The sequence below is a fragment of the Arvicanthis niloticus genome, chromosome 20, assembly GCF_011762505.2.
Source record: "Arvicanthis niloticus isolate mArvNil1 chromosome 20, mArvNil1.pat.X, whole genome shotgun sequence".
NCBI lineage: Eukaryota > Metazoa > Chordata > Mammalia > Rodentia > Muridae > Arvicanthis > Arvicanthis niloticus.
Genome location: NC_047677.1, coordinates 26,675,671 through 26,697,077, shown reverse-complemented (window position 1 = coordinate 26,697,077; position 21,407 = coordinate 26,675,671). Strand labels below are relative to the sequence as shown.

At 50.2% G+C, this 21,407-nt stretch overlaps 1 protein-coding gene across 10 annotated transcripts; it reads right to left on the bottom strand.

Annotated features, from left to right (window-relative positions):
• Window positions 1–573: 573 nt before the first annotated feature.
• On the bottom strand, window positions 574–16,179 carry Tbata (thymus, brain and testes associated). Of its 10 annotated transcripts, XM_076916551.1 has the most exons (11): window positions 16,078–16,176; window positions 15,445–15,588; window positions 13,679–13,833; window positions 12,163–12,410; window positions 8,830–8,988; window positions 7,920–7,999; window positions 4,916–5,107; window positions 3,087–3,168; window positions 2,042–2,186; window positions 1,674–1,726; window positions 574–830 (listed from the first exon to the last, which is right to left on the bottom strand). In XM_076916551.1, exons 3-11 carry the CDS (start codon window positions 13,720–13,722, stop codon window positions 745–747), a joined length of 1,089 nt encoding a protein of 362 aa, XP_076772666.1. In that variant the 5' UTR covers window positions 13,723–13,833; window positions 15,445–15,588; window positions 16,078–16,176; the 3' UTR covers window positions 574–744. The 10 variants fall into 10 exon arrangements, with proteins under 10 accessions (XP_076772666.1, XP_076772659.1, XP_076772663.1 ...); XM_076916544.1 differs by lacking the exon at window positions 15,445–15,588 and having other exon boundaries at window positions 8,830–9,027; window positions 16,078–16,179; XM_076916548.1 differs by lacking the exon at window positions 15,445–15,588 and having other exon boundaries at window positions 4,916–5,104; window positions 8,830–9,027; window positions 16,078–16,179.
• Window positions 16,180–21,407: the final 5,228 nt, after the last annotated feature.

Below are 21,407 nucleotides of genomic sequence, written 5' to 3'. Positions count from 1 at the left end.
TGTCCGGGAGTGTTTCTTGGGGAGCTCGTCCACTGGTTTGGATCTTTAGGTCCAACACCACTCCCTAAGCACGTAAACACTTGAGCCTAAGGGCCATTCTTATCCAAACCACCACACCCTGGTGGCTTAGGTGATGAAAACCTTCCTGTGATGTTTGAGCACGTTTTCCAACCATGAATGGAAATAAATGTGGGAACATCCACTGGCAGGTAAAGATGAAGCCAGAGAGACAGCAATGGGCACAGTTGTCACTTAGACTGCCACTGAAGGAAAGGGGTTGTTGGTGGGGGGAGGGGAAGGAACCAGCAAAAGGGCTAAGGGCTTTAAATATGAGGTACTTTAATATGAACACAGGAGGCCAGGCATGGCGGCTGGGGTGGGTCAAGTTAGGTGTCAGTTTGACAGGATCTAGAATCACCTACGAGACAGGCCACTGCACATCCCTGTGGGAGACCATTTTGATTTAAGTGAACATGTGAAGACCTTTGCTAACTGTGGGCAATAGCACCATGGCTAGCTCTGGGGCGGGGACACTACTCCTGTAGAAGCCATTCAAACACAGACACTCCTGAGTGAGGGTGGAACTGCCCTCCTCCAGGGAGAGAGGGCAGTATTTTATTTAGTAGAGCACTGTTGGAGGCCAGGGCTGAAGTTGAGGTAGCAGGACAGGAGCCACCTTCCTTCCCCAAGCTGAGGAGCTGCCTTTGAGCTAGGCAGAAGTCGCTGTGCTCTGGTCTGTGCTCCTCAGCTTTCCGCCTTTGGTCTGGTCGCTTGCTCCTCTGGGTCCTCGCTGGGATGCACTAGGAGGACTTGGGCTTTGCCAATGTACTCTAGGGGACAGGAGGACAAGAGAGCAGACAGAAGTATACACCAAGGTCAAGGCCAGATTTGCTTTCAGTTCAGCTGAGATTTGCTTTTCAGTTCAGAGGGGACCCGAAACAAGCTGGTTCCCCTCTGGGAGCCCGGACACTCCCAGGTCACTTCTCATCTGGATAACAAACATGAAGCCCCCATGGCATGCCAGACACTCTGCTAGGCGCTTGGGACCCTGCACAGCCTGACAAGGGAGAGTCATGTCCACTGGTGACAAGCGATCTCTTCTTTCCCCTCCAGTTGTCACCCCATCCCCACACTCTTGGGTCTAAGATACTATGTCCACCTCAGTGGCCTCTTTCCTGGGCTCCCTTGTCCCTGCTTGCCATCACCACCACCATCCATGCCTTGCACAGTGACCACAGGGATATAGCACATCCCACTCACAACCTCCACTCAGAGTGGCTGACCCTCTCTCTGTCTTACCTCATATGGCTGCCCCTACCTACAGAGCCCAGATACCCTGTCCAACTTGGTCTTCCATCTGTATACCAGGCAGGAGGGAATTCTACTTGTAGGATCTCCCTGGGCATTCCCAAGTGGAAGTAACTATGCCTCACGACAGTGAATGCTTCCTGATTCACCTACTGTCCTCCCAGAGGAATCTGTCCTGTGGATACTTCCTAAGAAATAAGCCCTGATGACATAGGAACTTGTCCCAATTCTTCTCTCATGACTCCCCAGAGCCCGACACAAAGTAAGTCCTCAATTAATGTTTGCTGCATGAAGAAGTGAGCCAACTTCCTTGGGCAGGAATCCAGCCAGAGCTGGGTTCAGTGAACCCTTTGGAGGACTCTTACCTGGTTTGTCTGGTTTGGGTAGAGGTGGTGTCTTCGTCTTCTTCAGGGATGGGCTATAACCAAATACAAAAGACAGGCTGAGTCTACAGGTGGATGGGCAGGTAGGAGTTGGTGGCTGGCACAAGTGTGGTAAGCCACCCAGCTCTCAGGAAAGGTAAGACACCCCTCCTGCTCCATCTCTCTTCTGCACCCAGTGCACACTGATACACCCAGTCTAGCTAACCAGCTTTCTCCAGGGAACCACCTTCCCTTTCCCATCTACAGTGCTGGGATTATAGGTGGGTCAGTAAACCAGGGACTACAGAGGATGATGCAGATGTGAGGGTGTGGCTCTGGAATAGAAGGGCAGGGGAGGGGCTGGAGCCCACCTGTAGGTTGCCTGTTGTGTCTCTTGAGGAGGCTCTTGAAGCTCTTGGAGTTGGTTCCAGAGCTTCTCTGCTGGGATGGTGGGGAGGGACTGGGGGATGAGCTGAGCCACCGCGGTTTGCAGGAGCCCCAAAGCTAAATCTTTTTCTGGAAAAGCAGCACAGGGCAGTATGCTCAGCCCTACCTCATCCAGCCCCCGACCCTGGTGAAGGACAGCTTTCTCTAACCCTGCTACATTCCTCAAAAGTCACCTCTCCCTGCCCCTCCTTTTCAACTTCACCCCCTAGCCCCACCACCCCACACAGCCCCCACTTCCAAGGAAGGTCCCCACAGTGCTTGTGAGCAGAGTTCTTTAGCCCTTCAGCACCCTCTCCAACCTTGAGAGCCCATTATGCACTTGGTTTCGGTCCTTTACACCCCTTCCCCCTCCTCTTTTGCCCCCTCCCCACCACCACATTTGGAAATCTGGGATTTTACACCCCTCCCCTCCAACTCCCTCCACCCATCTAGAAACCTCCCTGGAGAAGTGCCCTCCCCACACTATCCTAAAGCAGATGTGGACTCATGGGTCTTGTATCCAAGCCTGTGTGTTCCTCTGTTTACACTCGTGTGTGTGTGTGTGTGTGTGTGTGTGTGTGTGTGTGTGTGTGTGTGCGTTCTACAGCAGCCAGGAGGGGCTGTGTCTGCTAGGTACAATCTGGATTTTTTTTTTTTTCATCCCAGACACCTATGCCTGAGGGTCAGTACTAAAAAAGGGTCCCCTCCAAAGAATGGGGACCACAGAAATCCTGCTGGTGAGGGTGGGGGTGACGATGGGAAACCTTTGGGATGCTTTGAACTCCCAAGAGAAAAGAAAGAAGGCTCTGGAGTAGAAGCTGGGTGATATCTGCCCGGCAGGATCAGGAACAAAGGCAAGATCTTGACAACCCACATATGTCCTCCACACATATACACACAAACACACATGCGCATGCACACACACACACACACACACACACACACACACACAGTGAGGGGGGGAAAAACGCCACATTCTGGGGTCCTCACCTTTTGGTGGAGCATAAAGCAGCCAGAACTGAATAGCCCTCAGAGAGTCTGTTTGTAGAATTTGACAAAGAAGTTCCAAGATCTGTGTGTAAGAGGATAGGCCATGGTCAGTGGGAGACCCTGTCACACAAGTACAGGCAGAGGTGTTGGGGAACAGCAGCCTCCTCCCCTCAACATGGGGCCAATCAGTCCCTGGGCATGGCTAAGCTGGTCCGCTTAAAGATTCCGCCATAGGATCTAGCACTTTGATGGAGGAATTTTTCTCACAATTGTCCTAGGGGGTGGTTACATTTAAGCTCCCGCAGGGCAGGTACAGAATGTGAGGCCTTGAGAAAGAAAGCTGTCAGGTGGAGACTTTAGAACAGAATCAAGCCTCAGCTATCAGACAAGTACACCCCTCAGCGCCATTAGCCTCCATTGGGCTGGTTGAAACCTAGGGCCCCTCACTGGGACAGCAAAATCAGAGCTGGCCAGTCACTTCCTCAGAGACGCACCGAGTCTTGCATGCTGGGATGTTTTGGGTGGTGACTTGGGGTACCCCATGGGCCTCCCCACCCTGGAGCTCCAAGAATCTGGAAATGTTTGCCAGGAGGCTGGGGACTCGCTGTAGGCAGCCTGCTGGCCAGAGTGGGTTGTCTCTGCCAAATGCCTAGTAAGGGGATCCATCCAGTGAAGCAGCTGGGAGTCTTGGTCCCTAGCTGCTTTCTTTGCCAATGGCATTTTCTGTGGCCTCTGGTCAGGTAGCGGCAGGATATGCTCCATCTGTTTCCCAGATATGCTCCGGGGACTTCCTAGGCCAGGTTGCCGGCGGCTGCGGTGTCTGTAGCTATGGAGGGGTGGAGAGGGTACCGGAGGTAGGAGGAAGAGCCCTAGGAAAGTGGGGTTTCCTTAGCATTTTCCAGTCAGCCTTCCCAAGGACCTGGATGGGTCTACCAGACCCTGGCAGGTCCACCTAATCCTTGCTGGAGTAGGAACTGGGCTGCCCTTCTGCCTCAGGCCTGTACCTGCTAGATGGCCACCCTAGTCTCCCAGCACCCCCACTGCAAGTGGTGACCCACCCTGAACTGCCCTTTGGCCCTTCCCAGTTCTCCCCATCCTCCTTACCTGCCCTGGGCCCCCTCCCCACGGGACCTGAGAACTTAACTCCAGGTGCGGTGAGGCCGCCCTACAGTGGAGAAAGTACCGATTCTAGCCCCGCTAAGCTTAGACATCCTTTCAGGACCTGAGCCACGGAATACTACCCAACAGAGCCCAAACCTCCTCATCTGTTGAGTGGAGGAGATCCTGGGATCTGCCTGATCTATCCATGTTGCTGGGCCCCAAAGCACTGCCTTTAAGAGGGAGGTGGTGACTCTCTGGCTCTGGAGAACACACCCGTGTTTTCACCAAGATCACTGGGGTCACCACTATCACACAGTGGGGCTCATCTCAAGTCTCAATGAGAAAAGGAGCAAGAGAAGGGCCAGGCCAGGCTAGCCTTGCAGGCTGCGGGTTGAGGATGCACAGGGCAGGTCCTTCCCTCCTAGCCTCTCAGTGTCTGTGTGGCTTTCTCAAGAGCAGTGGATGTTGACGCTGCAGTTGTAATACAGTGGCAGTATACACAATGACCCACTGTGGCCAATGGCCCATGAGAGGGGACTTACTTAGAGGGGGTCAGGATGACAACAGGCTTGTCTAGAGGTAGAGGGGCTCGGAGCCCAGGAAGCTGACTCCTGGGACAGAGTCTTTCTGGTTTTACAGTCTTGGGAGGCTTCAGGGAACCCCCTCACAAGGCCTGGGAATCTGGAGGCTGAGACCACTGCAGTCCCTGCCTCCAGAGTAGGGCTTACCAGCAGCTCCTGATCCTGCAGAACGGAGGTTTGGGCTCCTCCATCTTTACCAGAAGGGTGGCCCCGCTGGCCCTGGCGGTTGCGGCGGCTGAGGGCTTGACTGGAAGCAGGGATAAGCCTACCAGTCTCAGCTGAGTACTTGGCCCCCTGCTCTCTGGGAGGAGGATCCCTCAGAGGAGACTCTTCTTTCTGCTGGAACAAAAGTGATCAGAGACTCTAGGAGCCGGTGAGGGCAAAAGAAGACATGTAGGGTACATGGGACCATGCTACCAGACAGGCATGAGAATGGTAAGGTTGAATGAGCTTAAACTCCTGGAATCTCAGAATTGAGACCAGCAAGAGTGGAGCCATTCCCTACCTGCCTCTACCTGCTTTGGAGCAGGTAACCATGACAACCCACTGAGGACCATGGGCACTGGGTAGCATAAACATCTGGTGTTTTTCTCCATGCTAACGAGATATCCAAATAGCCCTTGAGTGTTCAGCCAGTGAGCTTCCCTTCCTGGGTATTCCTTCTGGCAAAAGGTGTTAATCCCATGGTTCACCCTGAATAAAGTGCATGCCATTCACATCCACTGCCAAATAAACCAGTATGAACAAGCAAGGACTGTCCTTTCATGAAGGATTGTGGGGGAAGGCCTCCTTAAAGAGCCACACCTAAAATGCTGGAGAAAGGCCTTCTCTCTTCCAGCCCCTCTGGTACACTCTCAGCCTTCGCTCTCATTCAGACTGGGCTCTGCTCATCCAGGACTCCGGCTCTACCTCCCCTCTCTGCCTGGGAAAGGTGGACCTCCACTCCTCCCTCCTCCCTGTTCCTGACTCCCTGTGGTACACCCCCAAACCACGATGTTCTCCCAGATCCTGCTGTTTCATCTTCTGGTCTGGCAAAGGAGAATATGGGCTGTGAACACCTTCATCACCACCCCTCTACCTCCCAACTCTCAACTCTCCACCCCCCACTCTCCCACCCTAATTCTCTGCTCAGCTGCCCCTCTGTGTGAGGTCTGTTTCTCACCGATTCACATCTTTTCTTCTCCGTTTGCTTCTCTACCCCACGCGTGTGTGTGTGTGTGTGTGTGTGTGTGTGTGTGTTGTGTGTCTGTGTGTCTGTGTGTCTGTGTGTTCATGTGTATACAGGTACATTTGGATGCTCAGGTGTACATGTGTGTGTAGGGAAGTCAGACAACAACCTCAAGTGTTTGTCATTCCTTAAGGGTTCCCCCCACCCCAAATAAGGTCTCATGCTGGCCTGGAACTTGTTCATCTCTGCCTCCCCAGAGCAAGGATTATAAACATGCATTGTTATGCCACGCTTTTTTTGTTTTTTAACATTTAATTGTGTGTGTGTGGGGGGGGGGAGGATGTTTCCCTACATGTATGGGTGTGTACTGCATGTATGCAGTGTCTTTTGTTTATCCCCTGGAACTAGAATTATGAATGCTTGTGAGCCACCATGTGGATGCTGGGAGCGGAACCTGGGTCCTCTGTAAGAGCAGCCTGTGCTCTTACCCACTGAGCCATCTCTCCAGCCTTCTAACCCCCAGAGGCTTTAAAAAAAAGGGGGGTGTCAAAGATTAAACTCATGTCCTCATAATTATAAGTGTATTTTATTTTATTTCATTTCATTTTGAGACAGGGTATCTCTACATAGACTGGGCTGTGTTAGAACTCACTGTGTAGACCAGGCTGGCCTCAAACTCACAAATTCACAGAGATTTTCTTGCCTCTGCCCTCCAAGGAATTAAATGCATGTTCCACTATACCTATAAGTTTAGTGATGGACATATACAAACATATTTTCACAAGTGCTCTCCGAATGAGCTGTGTTCCCAGCCCTTGACATTCTTCTTCTGCCCCAGGGAGCCTCTGGATACAAGGCAGGCTTAGAGCTTCCTGCCCTTGAAATTCTGGCTCTAGAATTTACTATCTCTCCCTTCCCTGAACCCGTGGGTTTTTTTTTTTTTTTTGTTTGTTTTGCTTTTACTTGCTTTGAGACAAAGCCACAGTTAGCAGCACTGACAGACCTGGAACTTTACTATGGAAAGCAGGTTAGCCTTAAACTTGCAGCAATCCTCCTGCCTCTGACTCCCTGGTGCTGAGATTAGCGATGTGCATGCATCACCATGCCCATTTTCCTCCACACTTTAAAGCATACGGGGACCTGGACACTCGGCTGTGCTACCCTGAGCACCAGAACAAGTGAGCTACAAGTAGAGACAAGAAGCCATGTCCCCACCTCTACACCCAGGTTACTCAAAACAAACTCCATTAAAAAGGGCCAGGTCTGTCCCTTAGTATTTTGTCCCAGAATAGGACCCTTGAAGTCATCTCCATCCTGTCTGAAAGCCTCCAGTGACTCTCCACTCCTGATGAGACTGGATTCTAACCTGTGTGGGAAGTTAAGGACTTCTTCCTCCCTACATTCAAAGTCAGTCACCCCACCCACCTCCCCGTCACCTCTCATCTCTTGCTACCAACTTCTAACCTACGATCCAGGCTCTGTTCTCTAAAGATGTTTTGAGATGGGCTGGGGTGGGGTGGTCTGTGCTCAGAACTCTTCCCCATGTAAGCATCCATGGAGGACCCTAGAGCAGTGGTTCTCAACCTGTGGGCCGTGACCCACCGGGGAGTCAAATGGCCTTTTCACAGGGGTCTTCTAAATGCATCCCGCATGTCAGATACTTACATTACAATTCATAACAGTATCGAAATTGCACTTATGAAGTAGTAATGGAAATAATTTTATTGGGGAGGGGGGGTCCCTGTAATGTGAGGAACTGTGTTTAAGGGTCACGGCACTAGGAAGGTTGAGAAGCTCTGCTTGAGAGGAGGGTACTCTGGGGACCCTTCTTGGATTTCTCTGCTAGGTGTGATTTTGTGTTTCTTTGACCTTCACTGTCACCTTCGTGGTTATGAGGGTCCTTCCCTTCCCATGCAAACAGCTGAGAGTTGGAGGGACTCACAAAGGCTTTTTTTCCCTAGGTCTATTCTCTTCAACACCAACCTCATCGGTCTTTGACTCGATTTCCTTAGTGAAGGCAGTCACTCGGGAAGCCAGGTCCTTTAAATTCTTCCTCCAGGTGTCTGAAAGGACAGGACAAGATGGGGGGAAGGGGTTGTGCTGTTTGCCCTCCCTATGTGGTCAGGACTTGGATGGAGGAGAAAGGTTCTAGGTGGAAGTGACCCCTCTCTTTGCAATCCTTTCACTCCTGTAGGAAGATGGCTTAGAAACTGCCATGGATCAGGGTCTGCTAATGTTGGCAGCCTCTCCCGAGTCCTCTCCAGGGGATGCTGGAGGATGTTTTAGGCTACTGTATCTAAATGCAAGCAGTTTGATCTGGCTTCTCTTCCCTTTGAGATGCCTGGAGCCAACATAGAGATTTAGGAAAGGTGCCATGCCTGTTGCTAAGCCACCGAATGACTCTCAAGACAGGTACAATGTTTGTTCTGCAGTCAGCTCTCAAACTTCTCTAGCCTGCACTGGCTACAGCCCTGCTCAACAGGATCTCTACCATGCCCTACCTTCCTGGCTCTCCCACACCCTTGGAACCGAAGAGTTGGCCTCCAAAGTTCCTCCAACATCACAGCTGGAGGTCCTGATAAACCATTGGCTGAGAGTACCTGCCGATAAATATTACAAGATGCTAAATGTAACTAAATAGAAGGTGTCACTCTTGTCTCTAGCTCCAAGTCACATGACTATGGCCCGAATAGGCTTAGCAGGAGTTACTTCTTCATGACTCCTTAAATCCAAACAGGTGCACTATTTGAGGGTAGCAGGAAACGAGAGAAAGGTGGGGGGGAGGGACCTTCAATAGAAGATCGATGGTCCTTTCCTTCTCTGCTCCCTACCCAAGCACACACTTTGGGAAAGGTGTGAGCCCCAGATAGAAGGGTATGGCCAAAGTACTCACCAGAAGTAGAAAGCTGGGGGTTCCGATTGGACTGTGGGTCCCCAATGGGGACAGAGATGGTGGGCATCTCCATCAGACAGCTGGATAAGAATGTGGACTGAGCCAAGGCCCCCAGAGAGAACTCGTCCCTGATCATGCAGACGGGCTTCCCATTGATATCTGCAGAGGGAGTGAGATCCGTGGGCTGGACCCCAGGAGCTTCAGGGGGTTAGAAAGAGGTGGTAAGGGGCAGGGAGTGCTCCAGGTCCTCCCTTCCTGTAACTAGAAACTCATAGCGTTAGAGCCAACAACTAGATCAGCCTCCACCTTACTCATGGGCACAAGAACAAGAAGGGCCTGCTCAGGGTCACCAGTGAGTTGGGCACACAGAGGCAAGACAGTTAAGCCTTCATGGGACCTCCTCCTGAGGTCCTTCTGGCTTTCTGTGACAGGTCAGCGAATAGTAGGTAGCTTACAATGAAGACAGAAGGTCTGGGAAGACAGTTCAGTTGGTAAGTGCTTGCCTTGAAAGCAAGAGAATTTGTGTCCAATGCTTAGACCCATGACTTTTTTTAAAGGGCTGGGGAAGATGGGTTAGTGAGTAAAATCACCTGACATGCAAATGTGAGGGTCTGAGTTTGAATCCCCAGGACCTGCATAGTGTAGTATGGGCATCTATAATCTAGTGTTCCTATGTATAGGGAGATTCAGGGAAGAGAAAAAATATCACGAAGCTTGCTGGCCATCTAGCCTGGCATATATAGTGGAAAAACAAAGATACTCTGTTACCAAACAAGGTGGAAGGCAAAGACTGACCATTGAGGCTGACCTCTGACCTCTACACCCATACCTGGTCACAGATTCACCCACATCATAAAGGTGAATGCGCACACACACATATACACAGAAAGCCAAGCATGGTGGCCTATGTTATAATCGTAGAGCTGGATAGGTGGAGGCAGGAGGATCCCTACTGATCATCCGACCCGCCATCCTAGCTAAATGGGGATGGTGCCTTGGGGGACAACACAATAGCTATGGTTGTTGTCTGGCCTCTACCTGCACACACATGAACAGGCACGTGTATACACACACACCAGTGGGGGTGGGGGGTGGGGAGTGAGGACAATAGAAAAGGAACTAGAATTTCCGTTACCAGTCTATATAGGCTGGACAAGAGTCTGCATATAAGGATCTTCTTGCCCAGAGTCTAAACAATCACATTATCATCAAATCCGGGGACAAGGAACGGCATGGCTAGCCCTTTGCCGCCTTGGCCTCCGGAGCCTCACTCTCCTGGCTTCTTGGCCTCTCCTCATCTTCTCTATTGTCTCCTAATGTTCTCAGCCTCCAAATCCAAAGCTCTACTCTCATGTGTCGTCACAGTGTGCTGTTCCTTCTCAAGTGGCTCTCCTAGTGGTCTCTCCCTGCAACTTGTTCAGTTTCCTCTGCCAGAGGCTCCTCCCCACCTCTCTCTCCTCCCTGACTGGCCCTTGATGGCTTCTCGGTATTGGTGTACTCTGGCTCATTATTGCCCAAGCTGACCAATAAGGCATGACATTGATGCCCAAGCTGACCAATAAGGCATGACATCGATGCCCAAGCTGACCAATAAGGCATGACATCGATGCCCAAGCTGACCAATAAGGAATGACGTCGATGCCCAAGCTGACCAATAAGGAATGACGTCGATGCCCAAGCTGACCAATAAGGAATGACGTCGATGCCTCTCTGCCCTGTATACTTCATCTGCAGTCAGTGGTCAAATCCTAGAGGCTTTCCCTTCAGTACCTCTAGTCTAGAGCTATGGAATCTTCCACTGCTTGATGGTTTCTCTTCTATCAAGGCCAATGTGACCTTGTCTAAATATCTCTCATGGTCACTTCTGGGCTGTCACCCTCCCAGTTGTGTTTTATAAAAAGATAGGGAAGGCAGGAATGTTTGCTGGAGGCACAGTATGGTGTGGGAGAAGGGGGTGTCTCTGTGGGCCCATGCTGAGGCATCCCCTACCCCTCTGAGGTCCCACACGATGGTATAGTGTACAATAGTATAGTATGGAGCTTATTCAAGGCATGGGGAGGGGAGTTTAGAGAAAAACAGAGAGAGAGAGAGAGAGCGAGAGAGAGAGAGAGAGAGAGAGAGAGCTGAGTAGAGGTAGGGCGGGCCATGAGCATGTGGACAGAGAGTGGGGAGAAGAATGGGGAAGAGAGGAGGAGCAGGAGCAAGAGGAGAGATCAAGATACATGAGAGAGGAGGGGGCAAGCAGCCCCCTTTTATAGTGCGTCAGGCACACCTGGCTGTTGCCAGGTAACTGTGGGGCGGAGCCTAGACTAAATGCCAACACCAGTGATCCCACTCGATTCAGTAAACTTATGCTTATTATTTAGGAAAAATCTCACTAGGTAGCACAGGCTAGACAGGACCTCTTATGCAGACCAGGTTGGCTTTACACGTGTGGCGATTCTTCTGCCTCTGCATTCCAAATGCTAGGGTTATAGGAGTACACACCCTGTTAGGCTGAGGTGGCCTCTGGATCCACCCGATCCAATGCCTCTCTGAACCCATCTCTACTCCACTTAGTGCTTTGCTCCAAACACCAAGGGGCTCTCCTGCTGTACCTCCAACAGAGCCAGGGCCTTTGTGTCCCTCCCTCTGCAGGACATTCTTGTGCTTGGTTGATTTATGCCCATGGTTCTCACTTGTCCTTTAGTTTTTCTCAGTAACATGTAATTTACTGGGACTCTTACGACAACCTTTTAAAAATAACCATTTTCCCTCTTGTAGCCCGACACAGACATCTACTCTGCCTCATCCCTCTCAGCTGGATGTCAGCTCCAGGACAGCAGTGACAGGCGTCTGTTTCTGCCTTGAAGTCCAGAGAAGTGCCCTCCTGGAGCTCACAATGCTGGGGATGGATGAGTGGATGGACTGATGGCCAAAAGGACCAGGTAGCATGAGTCAGAAGTCAGCATGGTTCTAGAGTGGGCCACCCATCCCCTTCTTTTTCTGACTCGGAGGGAAATTCTGTGGGGGATCTCTGATATGCCCTTACAGGCTGCACTTTTCTCTAGCCGCCGCCCCCCCACCCCACCCCACCCCGGGGTCACTTCTGACTTGGCCCTGAGCAGCCTTAGGACCCCCTGTCAGATTCCACACTGTCTAGGCTCTGCCAGGGAAACGTGAATGCTTGCTTCTATAGCAGATCTCATGATCAATCAGCGATCGCCCTCCCCCACCCCCCCAACAACTGCCCCCTCCGCCTCTGCATGCCCCCGTGGCCAGGTCCTGCGCCCTCTGCCGATCGACCGCCGACTCTGCATGCCCCTGTGCCAGATCCCGCGCCCTAGGCCGTACCTTGAATATGAGTCACTCGCTGTGGTTGGGGATGGTGCCTCGAGAAGAAGGAATGGTGGCTGAGGCGTCCAAAGCGGTAGGCACTAGGTGTTGGTTGTGATGTTGGGGTCTTTATTGTCTTCAACTCCTCATGGATCGGCTCGAAATCCACAATGCCTGGGACTACAGGCTCTTTCTGGAGCCCAACATCCCCGTGGCTCCTTGGAAGGTTCTCGGGCTTCTTCTCCGGCTGGGGCTCTGCCTTTGGACTGAAGCGGGGATGGTTAAAGAGAGGCCAGTGGTTTTCTCTCGCTCACCAGGCCTCGGGGATTAAAGTGCTTATCGTGAAGCCCAGCCCCAGAGGTTGAAGTATGCCTTCATGGCACCCCACCCCATGACCCCCCCAATCTTGGTTCCCCCATAATCCCTTCCCAGTGATGCCATCTGGTCCCAGTGGGCCTCTGTCTTCCTAGGATGCCTTGGTGGGGAGCTGGGGTCCATCTGTCAGAGAGCAGATGGAACCTCCCAGGATCCCCTCTTTCTTCCTGAGACCAGATCTAAAACCAGAAAGAGAAGCCTCAGACCCACCTAGTCACCTCATCCTCTACGAGGTGCCAAACACCCTTTATATACATTTCCCGGGAACAAGGGCTGGCCCAACACAAGTTTCTCTCCAAACCAAAAAATTGGCAACCCTAAGAAACCAGCTTCAGGCTGCTACCCTCCCCTGTGTCAGGCTGTTACCCTCCCTTGTGTTTAGTTTCAGCACCCAGGAGTCAGAACTAAAGCCAAGACCAGGGTGGTCCTAGTGAGTTCTTTGCCCACGTGGTCCCTCTCTGGAGACGCGGAGCTGACACCAAAGCGGCGGGGGGGTGGGGGTGGGGTGGGAACGCCAGAAGCGTCCAACTCTTATTTTGTTGGGTGGGGCCCGGAGACCATTTGTCTCAGGTTCCCAGCAACCCACCCCATGCCCAGGATTTGAGGATGCTTAGTCTCTGTCCCTGAAGGAAGCCGATGACGTTTTTGTCCCAGGAGAGCCTGCACTCTACCACCTGCCTGGTGGTTTTCTGCACTTCCTTCTCTTGCTGGCCCTGGCTGGAGGGAGGTCCCCTGGTGGAGTGGAGGTGGACTGGGAATATGCTAAGCAAGGCGTGCCTCCCCTGATTCCTGGAATGATGTTGCTGGGCGGACCCCTGAGTAGCCTGTTCCATTCTCCTTCCTTTCAGGTCTAGGCAATCTGGGTCTTAAAGAAAGAAAGCAAACCTCTCTGAAGTCCCAGTATGAGGCTTCCCTAATCCCAAATAAAGGGGAAATCTCTGGAAACTGTAGAGCCCCTCTGCTGTAGCCCTACCTCCTCCTGTGTATTTCAGAGACTCGTGTCAACACAACCACTCAGGCCCTTGGTTAGATGGCTTTTTCTGGAACTTGGACCCCGGTTTACCAAGTTCCTCCAAGGCTACCCTTGCCTTCGATCCTGCCTCCGCTCCCCTTTAGCCTTACATGCTCCTCTCCAGCTCATGTGCATTTAGAGCCTCACCTCACTAGAGGATGCTCAGCCAGCTGTTTGACCTCTGTAGTCATCTCAGGGTTTGCAATAAGATATGTAAAGACTAGACTCAGAATGCCAGTGTCTTCGATGGATGGCACAGCTCTGGTGGACTGGAGGCGGATGTATAAACTGGAACAGACGATCTGAGGGCGAGAGGGGGACAGCACCCAGTAAAGCTGGACACTGTATCACCCAGCCACTTCTCCCCCAGACACAAGAGAAACTCCTACAGCTGTGTGACATGGGATGTCTGGGAGAATAGTGCCGTTCAGAGGGTCCGAAACAGCCAAAACCCAGTGACTTCATCCATGTCTAAACACTCGAGTAAAGCTGGGGCTTCGTTCGGACCATCAAGCTTTTTCAATTGCTGTGAGAAGCAGTGAACCGTAGTGACAGCCACAGCACGGGCAAACCATGCAAACATAGCACTTAGCGTGGCTTGGAAGCCCATGGAGGGGAGCAATTCTCAGCCTATGGGTCGCTACCCCTTGGAAGGTCCAATGACCTTCTCACGGGGGTCAAATATGAGATATTTACATTACAATTCATAACAGTATCAAAATTACAGTTATGAAGAAACAACAAAATAATTTTCTGGTGTGTGTGTGTGGGGGGGGTCACCACAACATGAGAGACTGTATTAAAGGGTTGCAGCATTAGAAAGGTTGAGAAGTAATGGCCTCACATCTCACTATGTAGACCTAACTGGCTTGGAACTCAGTGTGGAGACCATGCCAGCCTTGGTCTCAAACTTGCAGAGATCCACCTGTGTCTGACTCCAGAGTGCTGGGGTTAAAGGCAGACCCATGATGCCCAGCTTTGAAGTGCTTTTTCAAAGTAAAAGTTCACAGGATCAGTAAGATGGTTCAACAGACTGAGGCACTTGCTGACAAGCCTGATTTAATCCCTGAAACCCACGAGATAGAAAAAGAAAATCTACTCCTCCAAGTTGTCCTCTGACCTCTGCGTGTGCATTTGTGCGTGCACACACACACACACACCCATACACACACACCCATACACACACACACCATACACATACATCCATACACACATACAAACACACACAAACCCAGCCACACATGCTCATCCACACATCCACATACACTATAAATACACACACCCATACACACACACCCATACACACATGCTCATATACACATGCCACACATATACATCCATACACAAACACATACAAATTCATTCTCACACATTCATTCACACATCCACACACACTGTAAATACACACACCATACACACCCATCCATCCATATACATAAACACATACCCATACATACACACACGTGCATACATACTCACCCCTAACACACACAAAGTTCCCAGGCGAACAGAATTATCACAAACATGAAATCAGACAATAAAATAACTAAGGACATTCCCCTAGTGGCATTTTGGGGACAAGGAGGAGAGCACACAGGAGATGAGTTAGTGGTGGTGCCGTGGTCCTTGAACAGGTGGCTCGTTTACTCCAGTTCAGTGCACTCATAAGTAAACCAATGAAAAGAAATGGATGAAAGACGACAGATATCAACACCAGAATTATGGTTAACTCTACAGCTCCCATGCAAGCACTGGGGACCGGATGTGAGTGAGTTCTGAGAAAGGCCCTAACACCACAGATCTGCAAGGCTCTCTGAGATGCTCAGTACCACCTCCATCAGGTTAGTAGTAGATGATGGGTTTGCCTCATTTGAGGCTGCACAGCCAAGGGCCAGCACAGGCATCTGACTCACAGGCTGCTGGTCTTTTGTCTAAAAACAGTGAGCAGGGCTCCCTCTTCAGGAAGCTTCATGCAGGTATCATCGATGACAGGGGCTGGGGTTCTTAGATGCTTCATGCTTGAAGACAGGGCATTTGGAAGTCCCTCATCCACCCGCCTACAGGAAAAGGTGCTCTTTAGAATAGAAAGAAGTCTATTTTTCTTTAGGTCTGCATGTGTGTGTGCGCGCGTGCGCGAGTGTGTGTGTGTGTGTGTGTGTGTGTGTCTGCATGCGTGTATGTGTCTGCAGTGGACACAGGAGTACTCTGAAGCAATACATAAGATGTACATGGATACTTGCATCTTGTGGGTTTTTTTTTTTCATGGATGTTAGACATGACCCATTAAATCTTCAATAAGCTTATGGGTCAACACCCACCTACAGGGTTCAGTAGGGACCGAGTAAGAGAAACAGATGAGGTCACTGCAACCCATCACTACCCTCCCCTGACTCTGATCCTGGGCTCACTGGCACTCGGGTACAAGAGATCTGAAGGGAGCCACCCATGTAACCACAGGACACCCTCTTATCCCCCCATTCCTTTATCATCACCTGGAGTCAGAGCCCCTTTCGTTCCCTGCCCTCCAGAGAGGTCCCCAAACTCACCAAGAAGGTGTTCACTATAGCATATGAGCAAGAAGCCCCTGGTGCCTGACCAGGATGGGTAAGAAGACTAATGAAGGGTAAGGCTTGTCGGAATTGTGGGCAAACCTGTTGCTTTGTGACTGTGCTGAGCCCAGTGGTTGCTAGGTTACCCTTTCCCCACAGCTCCAGAACATAGCCCAACACCTTTCACCCCCACCACCAAGGAGTTCATCTTTCCCCTTCCTGGGGGGTCAGACGGCTCACAGAGGACTCTCTCTTGTCCCTTGAAACTCCTCCTCTGCTTCCTAGCCAAGCACTTCCAATATGGATCCATACAGGCAGGTCAACTACCAGGTTGAACCAGCCAGCAGCTGATGGAGGGTAAAAATCTTTCCAAGGACTCAGGCTAGACTGGATGCTGGTCTTGACGAAGCCAGCTTGATGAAGGTGGATGCTCTGCCTCTGGGAGCTTTGATTCTTGGGATCAGACCTGGGGTGGGGGTGGGGGTGGGGAGCCTGGTGACTTCTCAGATAGAGAAGAGGAACCCAATCACAGGATCTGGAGGGTCCTGTGCCTTCACTTGGCCGGGTGGCAGGGACGGAAGATTATAGTCTTCAGTTAGTTAAGGTGTCTGCATTGCCAGGGATATGAAGTGCAAAGTACCCTCTGTTAAAATGCCATTCTGCCATTTATCCTAGTGTGATCTCAGACAGTCTACCCAAAGGCTCTGAACCTTATATCTCTGACCCTATCAGAGTTTCTGCCATAGCGGGAATGACGTAAGTGTCTATAAAACTGAGTTTCCGGTATAGCAGGAATAGCAGAGGCCTATTTTCTACAATCTAAATCTAAACCAGTTTCATCTAAGTCTAACCAGTTAGGCCTGTTATGAACAGTTTTCTAATGTATCTGCGTTGTTTTTTTTTTTTTTTTTTTTTTTTTTTTTTTTTTTTTTTTTTTTTTTTTTTTTTCAAAATTTTGCCCAAGAGACCAGGAGTGGGGGCGGTGTTAATTACTCTCAGGTCTGGTTGGGCTGAAATGGGGTTCCCACTTATTGACCCATGGAAATCGAGTTAACACACATAAAGTGCTTATAACACTATGTGGCTTCAACTCTGATCTCTTAACTATTACTCTGTAGGCTGGGCCTGGGAAATGAATGCTCTCGCCTACTTCTGGGTTTGTTCTGAAGAGGAAATGAACTGGTTGTGAACCTAACAATATGCATGCAGGAGACGCTCCAAAAAGGGGGATTGGGGAGGTGGCTTCATCTGCAATGAGTTCACCCTGCAAGCGTGAGGGCATGAGTTCAACCCCCAGAACCCTCATGTAAAAAAAAAAAAAAAAAAAGCTGGGTCACAGTGTTGTCATATCTGCAATGTCAGCACTGGGCAGATTTAGGTGGCTCCCTGACACTCATGGGCAATGGCTTAGTGTGCTGGGTAGATCCTCACTTGTTTCACGTTTTATTGATTCTTTGTGAGTTTCACATCATGCACCCCGTCCCACTCATCCCCTCATATCTGCCCTTGAAACTTCCCCCAAAATAACACACACACACAGAGCATAGAAAACATCTCATCATGGAAGCTGTAGTGTGTCACCATGTGTCCCACAGTATACCCCTCTGTCTGTACATCTTCACTTGCAAATATTCATTGCAATGAGTCATTGGTCTGGTTCGAGGTCTCTGGCTTCTGTGATGCCATCACTATTGGGTCCTTATTGGGACTCCTCCCGGTTATCCTGTTGTTGCCCTGTGTCATGGAGATGCTGCAGTTTTGGATCAACTGGAGCGGAGTTTTCTCATGCCCCAATAGTTCACAGATGATGTAGATTTGGGGGTGGGCCAACTCAGAAGCCATGAGTCTGGGCCTGGGTGGCAGCTGAGCTTGTCAGCCCTGTGCTGGCTAGCTTTAAGTCAATTTAATGCCAGCTAGATAGTCTTTGGAGAGGAGGAAGCCTCAGTTGACAAAAGGCTTCCTTAAAATAGGGCTATAGACAAGCCTGCTAGGCATTTTCTTAATGATTGGTGGAAGAAGGCCCAGCCCATTGTGGGTGGAGTCACCCCTGAGCTGAGCAAGAAAGCAAGTTGAGCAAGCCAGGGGGAGCAAGCTAGGAAGCAGTACCCCACCGCTGGTGGCACATGCCTTTAATCCCAGCACTTGGGAGGCAGAGGCAGGCGGATTTCTGAGTTTGAGGCCAGCCTGGTCTACAGAGTGAGTTCCAGGACAGTCAGGACTACACAGAGAAACCCTGTCTTGAAAAACCAAAAAAAAAAAAAAAAAAAAAAAAAAAGGAAGCAGTACCTCTCCATGGTATCCGCATTAGCTCCTCCCTCCAGGTTCCTGTCCTGACTTCCTTTGATGATGAGTCGTGGTGTAGAAGCCAAATAAACCCTTTCCTCCTCAAGTTGCTTTGGTCACAGTCTTTCATCCGGTCAATAGGAACCCTAACTAGGATACCTAACCTACTTGGTGAGTTCTAGGTTAGTAGGTTAGTGAGAGATCCTGTCAAAAAAAAAAAAAAAAAAGAAAGAAAGAAAGAAAGAAAGAAAGAAAAGAAAAAGAAAAAAAGAAAAAGTGGAATGTTATTTAAGGTTGCTTCCTGACCTTCACATGTGCACACGTGTTCACTTCTACCTGCATACACATGTACACAGTGATGACTACCATTACTGGTCACTAAGTGAAAGTAGGATGTGGGGTGACTTCTTTGTCCGTAAGTACCTTTTGTGATTCATTCACTTGATTTCGCTGAAGTCCAACCTAGTTACAGTAACGTGGGAGCCAGGTTAACCCTTGGTCCTAGAGCTGTTATGGGCCGGGAGCCATGTTTGTAGGCTCTGTAAGCCAAGAAGGCTTGAGAAAGCACCTGGAAGCTGGTCTAGGAATAAGGCTGCTGGTTTTCGGAACTGATGGGGTGGCTCTATGTCAGGGCTGGCACACATCAGTGTTCTGAGGCGTCTAGACTCTGTGGGTAGACTCCGGAGTGCAAGGACGTTGAAATGGATAGCTATGGGCAAACCTTGACCTCTCCTAATAGAGAGGCCCCTCTGCCCCTCCCTGCTCAACTGAAGCGGCTTGGGGAGGGAGGACAGGGGATGTGATGGGACTCCAGCCACTGATGTGGAAGGCAGTCGCTGACTTTGCCCTTGCTTCAAAAGCTTTACTCATGACATTCTCTGTCTGAGAGGGACTTTTCCTGCGTCTGTCTCTGCAGGGTTCAGGTGATGCTTTGGAAACTAGCTTGAAAGCCCCTGTTGCATGTTCCTGGGCAGTCTGGTGACTATTGATACAAATCCTACTGTGTTTGAAGTGGGGGAAGGGCTTTTCTCTCATGACCAGCCCCTCCCTGCAGCTTCCAGCATTCTGGGGGGGATTTCCCACTAAATCTGTTGACACAGCTGAGAAAACCCCTGTCACCCATCTTATGAGTGACATTAATGCATGCGTCTATTGTGTGCAGAGCTACACCAGGGTCTGGATGCTTGGTGAAGTTGTGGTGGGGAAGGCAGGAGATAGCTTAAGAAATGCCTTCAGCCAAGCAGTGGCAAATGGTTATAATGCCAGCACTTGGAAGGCAGAGGCAGGTGGATCTCTGTGAGTTCAAGGGCAGCCTGGTCTACAAGAGCAAGTTCTAGGACAGCCAGGGCTACACAGAGAAACCATGTCACAAACAACAAAACAAACAAACAGGGGAAAAAACAAAAGAAAAGAAATGTTGAGAGAGAGAGAGAGAGAGAGAGAGAGAGAGAGAGAGAGAGAGAGGTCTTAAGTACTTGTTTACCAAGTAGCTGGAGACCTGAGTAGTGTCAGAAAGAGGAATGAATTGGGCTGAATGGGAAGACTGAGATAGGAAAGTTACCTCTAGCTCAAGGCCAGCCTGGGCTAAACAGAGAAATCCTGTCTAACATAAATAAGAAAGACAGAGAGAAGATAGGAGAGCAGAGGAGAAGGGATGGGAGGGGAGGAAACAGAGAGAATGAGAGACAGACAGACAGACAGACAGACGGGGGAGAGAGATGAGGGGGAGAGAGAGAGAGGAGGGGAGAGAATACAGAGAATGAGAAATAGGCAGACAGACAGACAGATGGAGAGAGATGAAGGGATGGGGGTAGAGAGAGAGAGGGAGAAAGGGAGGGAGGGAGGGAGGGAGATCTGCCTAGGAGTGGTTGGCGGTGAAACCCTCTGCCTCATTCTTTCAGGAAGAGAGGACTCTAATATTAGACTTCACAGAAAAGGCAGAACAGAGAGTGACATTTCAAAAGGCCGATAGTCCCCTCTTCCCCCAGTCATATAATTATGACTTCATATGGGAACAAGGCACAGGGTTTAGTGCCTTCCAACAATTTAAAGGCTTACTACTGCTCCTGCCTATAAGTAGCACGCCTTCCTGATAATAATTCCATAATAAGTTCCCCCATCATGAAAAACTTCAAGAGGCTTCCTGTGTGCCAAGCATTGTGACGTCTCTTCCAGATGTTTTACCTCACGTAACCCTTGAGCCGAGGAAACTCGTGACGGGGAAATCTGCAAGCTGCTAATGTTTCTCCTGTCTCTGGCTCGTTCTTCTATCTGCAATGCATTGGTTTTGTGCCTTCCCCTCCTCCTGCTGGGGACTGAACCTGGGGCCCTGAGCTATCTCCCCAGTCTCCCTCCACAGCTTAGGTTGGCCTAGAATTTAGAGTCTCTGATTACAGGCCTACTCCAACAGGCGAGCTCTAACATAATCTTCTGATAAAGAGAAATTTGATTGCAATCACTCTTATTCTTATTAGTTTTGCCAACCTGAAGCTATGAAGATATTCTCCTATTATTTTCTTGAACAGCTTCTGGCTTATCTTTGAAATTTGAATCTTTGGTCAACTGGAGACAGGTTTTTCACATGGCATAGGATAGGAGTAAAGAGATCTTTTCCAGATACATACTCAACTGAGGCCGGTGTGGTGCTTCATGCCTGTAACTGTAGCATTTAGGAGGCTGCAGTAAGATTGCTTTGAGCTCAAGGTTAGCCTGGGCTACAGAAGGAGACTTTTCACGAACGAACAAAGCTGGCAAGATGGCTCAGTGGGTGATAGGGTGAGAGTCGCTTGCCACCAAACCTGATGATCTGAGTTCAATTCCCAGGACTTACAGGGTCAAGGTGACAACTGACTCCTATAAATTATACTAGACACACACACACACACACTCATTCTCACACATACACATCACTCTCATACATGTACATACTCTGACACATACATACTCTGACACATACACATTCACTCTGACACACTTCTATATCACGCTCACACATATACACAGTCACACACACATCACTCTTACACATGTATACACATGCACAC

Excerpts from the sequence above, each read along its gene's own strand:
- Tbata (XM_076916543.1), bottom strand. The coding sequence starts at position 12,776 with ATGTATATAAAGGGTGTTTGGCACCTCGTAGAGGATGAGGTGACTAG. Across the intron at positions 9,028-12,162 it reads GCGAGTGACTCATATTCAAG|CTCCTGGGGTCCAGCCCACG; the intron begins GTACGGCCTAGG and ends AACCCCCTGAAG. Across the intron at positions 1,727-2,041 it reads ACACAACAGGCAACCTACAG|CCCATCCCTGAAGAAGACGA; the intron begins GTGGGCTCCAGC and ends ATTTGGTTATAG.